General features: G+C 38.5%; 1 protein-coding gene across 5 annotated transcripts in view; it reads right to left on the minus strand.

The window, feature by feature from the left end:
* The window catches only part of LOC118337910 (calcium/calmodulin-dependent protein kinase type II delta chain), a 35,570-nt gene that overhangs the window by 7,415 nt on the left and 20,357 nt on the right, over window positions 1-7,798 (minus strand). For 3 of the 5 annotated variants that reach the window (XM_035675073.1, XM_035675071.1, XM_035675072.1), the window contains exons 10-12: window positions 4,284-4,343; window positions 2,508-2,552; window positions 780-828 (exon numbers count right to left, since the gene is read on the minus strand). In XM_035675073.1, coding sequence (XP_035530966.1) covers window positions 780-828; window positions 2,508-2,552; window positions 4,284-4,343 — 154 coding nt within the window. The remainder of the gene's footprint in view (window positions 1-779; window positions 829-2,507; window positions 2,553-4,283; window positions 4,344-7,798) is intronic. The other 2 variants (XM_035675075.1, XM_035675074.1) reach the window with 1 other exon arrangement.

The following is a 7,798-nucleotide window of genomic DNA, read 5'->3' on the forward strand; positions in this document are numbered from 1 at the left end:
CGTAGTTGCAATACACATTTGAAAACGCGAGGCGCTAGAGAGCACTATTCGTTTGAATGCAAAATACAATGTCACCGCTAGATGGGAGAAATTCCTACACAATGTACCTTTAAGTAGGTTGTAAACTTTGTAGACTTTCATTATTTATTCATTATGTAGCTAAGGGAGTATCTTTACATTTTTGTATTGCTACTTTTACTTAAGTAAAATATTTCCACCACTGTTTATAGTTTATAAGTACACAGTACACACACATACACACACGCACACGCACACATACACGCACACACGCACACACACACACACACACACAGAGGTTGATGTCAAAATGTGTACCTGCTAAGCAAAATGTGTACAGGTTGGCAGATCTGTTTGTATAATAATTCACTTCACATGAATTGTCTGACTGAAAAAGCCCACAGCTAATTTCCATCCCAGGACCCCTAGTATGTCAATCCAGTCATGGTTTAAGTACGTGGTTAATGTAAAATGAAGCAGTACCACGAGACCATGAGAAATTAAACATGTTGAAACTGAAAGACAATACACACAAACAACATGCAACACTGCAATAGATGCAACCGGTAACAGGGTGCTGGCACAAATGTTCCTGTGAAAAAACATGGTTAGCCCAAACTAATGTGAGCCAGTGCACACAGAAGAAGACAGGTTAACAGGTTGTGATTTATAACTTCATTGGCAGCACTTGCTTTAGACGTTTAGAAGAAAGCGTTTTAATGAGGTGTGTGGTTTGTGTGCGTCAGTCTGAACCTCCCTACCTCTCACATCCTCGTCCTCGATGGTAGTGTTGGCACTCTCACTGGACTCCTGTGAAATGACACACAAAATACACATGAGTCTATCCAGCCTGACAGAGAAGCACAAACAAGCTGAGTACAGACATTTGAGTTCAACTGAGATCATCATCTACTTCAGCCCCTGTTACATCCTAATTTGGGATCAGACTTCTCACACAATAGATGGTGAGACTGACTGTCACTGAATTTGTTTTGGATTTGTTTGTTTTCCTTTTGGTTAGATGTCAATTGCATCTTTTATTAAGACATTAACAACTAGCATGAGTCTGTTCAACCCCCTTTCTGTAGACCATTATCAATCCCTGGATTATTATTCAACTTTATGATGAGAAATTTAAATATAAAAGGATATATCAAGTTTATTAACAACGTGAGTCTTATTTTTGTCATTTCTATCAGCTATGATAGCAGTGTGCAGAAAATAATTGCTGAGATCTGGGAACAACATGGTGACATCGCCACAATGAAATCTGATGGGATTAGAAACATGAGATGCTTAGACAGGTTGTAAACAAGCCAACAGTTAATCTAGATTATCAGAAACCACTGGTTGCAAACTGTTTTGTCTTCTGACCCCTTAAAAGTACAGTATATGTACTTGCAATCAGTTTGCATATGTTTACATACTGTGAAAAGAAAAGATTTTTCCTGTCTAGATTGTTTGATTTGAATACTTTTTAGAGGCCTGAAAGAATAAACCAAATTTAACACAGAAATGTGTTTTTCTTTTTTATAATTGGTATTGGAGCACAGAGCAAAAAGGGGTGGAACTTATGAAGGTAGCATCTTAACATTAATATCAATATGAATGATGTCCAAAACTTAACAGAATTTTCCATTATATGGAAACTGCACTTTACCCATACAACATCTTTCACACATTATTCCTTTTCATCCCTTAAAAGGAATACAATGATGCTATAGTGAAACAATTCATAAATGTCTGATTTAACAAACACAAACACAGCTGAATATTGCATTGGTACATATGACTTAAGCAAACAACTGCACACTCTCTTCATTTATGAACTACACGACACCCTTACTATGCACAAGAACACACACTGTATGCTACACTATGAGCTACAACACCATCATGTCACTGCACAAAGCAAAAGATACGAGCATGCACGTGTTCCCACACTGTCATCTGATGGATTATACATGACCATCTAGATCCATACATCTGCACAGGCAAATCACACAGACACAGTAGCTTCAAGCTAGTCTGTTAAGGATTTGGCTTGGAACAGCTTTGGTATCCACGATATTGCACGGTCTTTAGTTTGTTCCAACAGCATGCATAATCCCTTTGTCACACAACTGTAAACTCACTGTGATGTTACAATGACAATGGTCGTACATGCTTTCAAAACTTTAAACACTGGCATGTAAGATGACACAAGACTTATTTTTATGTTCAGATCTTACATGATAACGATGGCAGGAATATCCAGAAGTAAAACATAAAATTGTACACACAGATGACCAACGTTAAGTCAAAGAATTACATGCAACAGTTAACAGCATGCAATATTTTACACAATCCATTATCCCTTGTTTTATCAAATGACATGTCAATAACATCCAATGGCACGCATCATCAAAAGCAACAGTAAGACTATTCTAAATGGCACACACATCAGCAGCAGACTACAGCTTCAGACTAGCCTCTGCTCAGCTGTATACCTTGTTTCCATCAGCTGGGTTGTGGATAACAGTGGTCTGAGGCTCCTGATATGAGAGGAGCAACAGCAGGAAGAGAAGTTGGTGCAAAACGAAAAGTGAGTTAGGGAGAACGTTTGACAGAAAAGTGCTTTGCAAGAAAGGAAAAGAAAAAATAGAAGTAGGGAAGGAAATGGGGGACATTTACATAATTTCTATTTGGAGGAAAGCAAGTTGGTACTAAAAACAGAATCACTACAGCATACCGCAACACTGTTACAGACAGATGGGAATCAAGTAAAGTATATCAAGTCTGCTCAAGACAATCACTGACATTAAACACAGACACCATGGTAAATGATCTGTTAACATACTGCCATCTGCCTTTCCTGGCAGACAGCTGTAAAATAAAAACATCCAAAGGTTCACATGAGTATGTATTGGAGCAATCACACACAGCTTTACAGATACATCAAACATATATGTGTATTACTCTACAGAGATTAAAGAAATCATACCAGATATGAGGATATAAGGTAACAAGTAAATGGTCAGGATGGATTTCCCACTCGCACCAACAAGTACATGCTATTGCAAAACTATTTGCTGTACACTGGTGCTGTAATGTGTCCCAGTTGATGTGTTACATGATTGACTGAAACCTCCAAGGCACAGCTGGTGAACACTCTGTCACAGTGAGAATCATGTTTTCTGACAGAAGTACATGGCCTCTGCTCCACCTCAGGATAATGCAACTGTTGGAAATGCTGGATTTGTGTAAGTGTGCATGACCACAGTACACGTGAAAGTGTTAGGTGACACTTCTAAAGGTGTGGAACTCTCCTGGTTGAATTATCCGTGAAAAAATCTCTTGTTGTCTTGTTTGGCAAAAAGTCAAAAGTCACAAAAGGTAAAAACCCAAAGAAATTGTTCAACAAATATTTATTAGGAGTGAGATGAGGAGACTGATATCCAACTCATGCCTCTTTCCCAGGTTGTCTAAATGAGAATCGGTTCTCAATTGACTTATCAGATTAAATAATCAAGATTTCCTGACTGATATCTTTCTGCTGATAGCTTTCTGAACAATTAAATATCATGTTAAGGAGAGAACTTAACTATGACTCCCATGGTGGATTTCAGTTAAAAACAAATTTGGTTAAATTGAGCATACAGGGTGAGATGATTTTTATTCCAATTAGCAACAATGTTTAGATTAAAAGCTCATGGGTATCGTATTTTTCAGAGCTACAAATGTGACTTCCCAGAAATTAAGCATTAAATAAACATAAATTATAACTGATTTATCTAGGAGGCTCTGTGTTTCAACTTATCACAAATAAAAAAAACTAATTGGCAAGAAATACTTCCGAAGAATCTTCACCACACTAAATCTTAACTCAAAGGCAAACCAGTGTTGGTTGACAACAAAGGCTTGAAACCAGTGGCAACATTATATTAGCCACAGTTGACATGCAATGGCGCCAGTGTTGCCATTGCAGCCATCATCAACAACAAAGGAAAATGTAGCCCATGTACAGCAATGTGGCAATGCAATAAAGCAATCCAGAAGTGCGTGTGGACAGCTCATGTTACACAACCACTAAAGACATTTGTGGTTCTTAAGCTTTATGGAAAAAAACCAAAAAAACAATCACCATCAACAATCAAGTGAGGAAGGCGTAGAGCTCAACAACTGCATAGTCAGGACAGATGCCTGAAAGTGCGGACAGATGGATGGTTAAACAGAGACAGACAGTCATGCAAACATGCAGGCAGCAAGGCAGGCAGACAGTGTACCAGAGAAGGAGTGGGGACAGGCTCTTTGGGGCTGGTGACCACATTGGCCTTGTTGTTGATCTGGAGGGACAGAGTGGACAGACAGGTAGACAGACGGGACAGGGCAGAAGTGACAAGGCTTAGTGTTCAAACAGTCGCTCTTCAAGCAGCCGCTGTGGAGGGAAAAGTGGAGTGCTGTGCTCAAGAGTATCAGTGAGTCAGTCCATCAAATATGTGACCCATGCAGCAAAGAACAGGGTAAGCAAATAAACCTCCTTTAATCAACAGGATAACATAAAACAAAAAAATAAACAAAACCAAATTTTAACAGGGTTAAAAAACCAAGCCGGAGCATTCTTATCAGAGGCCTGCCTCCTTATAGAGCTAGATGAAGAGAGACAGACAATCAGAGGGAAACAAATGACCCAATTACTCTGTAGAACAATGATAAATTAGGTAAAACTCTGAGCTGACTTGTTGCATGAGGGTTGCCTTCTGCATGTACTGCAGTAAAAACATATAGTAGTTGCGAGTAGTTGCCGATGTAGTGGCTGCCCTGCTCTGTTTTGTACTGTGCAGGCTGCTGCTATCCACCTAGTGTACTCTCATCTCACTGCTTAATAGAGCAGGAAACGGTTAGCAGTATGACTGAATAAACTGAAATTTCAACCTCAATGTGCCAATAGATGAAAAGTCAAGGGATCACCAAGGTCATTATCTGGGAACCGTAAATGTCTGAACCAAATCTGGTGCCAAACCATATAATAGATATGGAGATGAAAAGTAGGGTATCACAAAATTGGGATTCATCCTTAAGGGATCACAAACATCTATCAAATGACATGGGAATGCATGAGATACTTCAGTCTAAATCATCCAGAGAGCCATGACGCTAACATGGCTAAAAAGTGGGTTTTGTGACATTCATAGATAAGATATATGTGATTCAACGTTCAACAGTAAATTTGCGATTATTTATCTTAAAGATGTCAAATATGGTTAATCTGCCTAAATTGTTTTTAAAGAATGTTTCTTAGCTCTATCCAAACACTGGTGTTAGAAAGGGGTGTCTTGTAATAAGTCATTTATATTCAGGCCTGAACAGCACATTGTAAGATCCACCCTTGCTGTTATCTGGAAGGTAAACCTTGTACTACAGGCCATTTTTCTTTTTTTCTTTTTTAGATAAAACTTGTGGAGAAAATATATGCAACTGATTAACTGAACTGTTTTTATCTTCACCTGTATCTGCCTGAAATTAGTTTCTGTTGAAAGATGAGTGAGTCACAGTGTAATGTAAAAATCTCAAGAATAATATCCATCTGAAAGCTGCCTCCTCCACCAACTAAAGATACATTTACAGTGGTTTTATTGAGTGGGCACATGTACTGTAGGTACATATGAATAATCAGGTTACCCTTTGTTCCATGTGAAAATTATATCCAGTGACGAAAACCAGCATCACAGGATAAGACTCACAACATGTGAGCATGTAAACAGAATGACATGCCCAGTAATAGACTCAACAAAGCAGGAAAAAGGAAATGAATCAGTGTCTTCAAAACAACATGTTGGACTATTGCCAGCCAGATATAAGAATCTGCTATGTGTCTGAGTCTAAAGCTATAGTAGCAACTATTTTACCTGTATCAGGATAAAAAAAAGGTACAAGGAATATGGTCATATTTTGATATCCATTTTATGTGCAAAGCACAAATAAATAAAACTATAAACAGCATTTTTTTCTAAGGTTATTCTTATGCTGGGGACACACAACATGACAACACCTTAACTTATTTAACATATTCAGTGATAACTGACCCTTTCTAAGTCCCGCCCCTTTTTGCTAAGTAAGAGTTGAGCAAGCCTCAGTCAGAATCTCTTCCTCGTTTCCTGTACTTAGATATGCTATATGCTAAGCTCGCCTATGTTAGCTAACTAGCTAGCTAACTAGCTAGCTGATGGTATGTTGGTTTTGTCTTTTAACTGTCTCCAATATTTGGCTGTCTTTTCAAAAAAGGGCGGGACTTAGGAAGGGTCAACTGAATTTTCAGTTTAACCACGTTGGTGCTTTTTACACAGAGGCCCTTGTGAAGTCTGACTTCTGGGCGTCAATCCAAGCAGGAACATGAATTGGTTTGTGGGTCTGAACTGGCCCAATCACTTTTTGGGATCCCAAAGTTGTGCAATTCTTTTTATATCTAAAACAAAATACTTCAATCAGCCAGTAATATAGCTTCTATGTGTAATTAGTTTTAGTGCGAAATGTTTAAACTCCCTACAGGTCGTGCGGCAAACCACCATTCTTTCTCACTGTTACCAGACAACAAACAATACAATAATAAAATCATGAATTGAATACACTAAAACTTCATCAGTATCACTGAGCAGCACAAGAGAAAATTATAAAAATAAAATATATAGGGATGGGCCATCCATTATAACTGGCTCGTCATGGGAATACTATTTAAGCAGCAATTGTATGGATGGTCAACAAAATGGGACAATGTACAATATTATAATAAAGATATATATAGATCTATCAAATATACTAACGTGCACATTCACACCTTTACGACACAAAATATTACCAACACCACAAAAGATGAATGGGCCAAAGCCCATCAAACAGAAACTAACTCATACACATTCACAGCATCAGAAGCAATTTGGTGTTCAGTATTATGCTCAAGGATACTTCGACATGTGGCGGAAGGACCTGGGGATCGAACCAACAACCTTCAGATTAGTGGACGACCCGCTCTGCCTCTGAGCCACAGCCGTGCAGCAGTGTGGGATTTACATACAAGGGCTTTTCTACTGCTAACTACCGACTGTAGGAGCAAGCTCAGGCCTACCCTCAAAGGTTCTGTACCGTCCGTCTTCCTTTTCTTTTCATTGAGCAGCTACAACACAATGAGAGACAAAATTAACCTACGCCTGACTGTACAACTCAAACTCACACACACACACACACACACACTTCCACTTTTTCAAACAAGGTAGAATGTACAATGTAGAGGCTCATTTGCAGTAAGAAGTGACAATATGTATCAGATCAGCCCCTCCTAATGAGATGAAATATAAAATAAAATGAACGCACAAAAGTGTCTTTAATATTAGTTGAAATCCTACAGTAGTGATTATAACCCATATTTAGTTTATGCCATTCATGTACAATTGCTCATTAAGAGCTGGTGTGATTGCATTTTCCTGGGAACAATTCTCCATCTGTATCAAATCACATTAATGAAACCAGAACCAGTAGTTTGTGAAAAGATAAATAAAAGGACTTCCACCAGCAGGAGCTCATCAACAGAAAAAGAAACACATTATCACATAATCATTCAAGCAGAGTTAATTAAAAGGGAAGTGTATTTAAAAGGGAAATACCTCAGAACCAGAGCTAAAGTGAACCCTCAAAAGAGAAGCACTTCAAGATGAGGCAGCAGGAATCAGAGGACTGCAGATGTTAAATGATTGGCTTTATTGACTGAATAGTTCACTCTCACAGCTCTCATGGAGTGAAGCATTCA

The sequence above is a fragment of the Morone saxatilis genome, unplaced genomic scaffold (assembly GCF_004916995.1).
Source record: "Morone saxatilis isolate NCDOM2014 unplaced genomic scaffold, NCSU_SB_2.0 Contig4, whole genome shotgun sequence".
In the NCBI taxonomy this organism is placed as follows: domain Eukaryota; kingdom Metazoa; phylum Chordata; class Actinopteri; family Moronidae; genus Morone; species Morone saxatilis.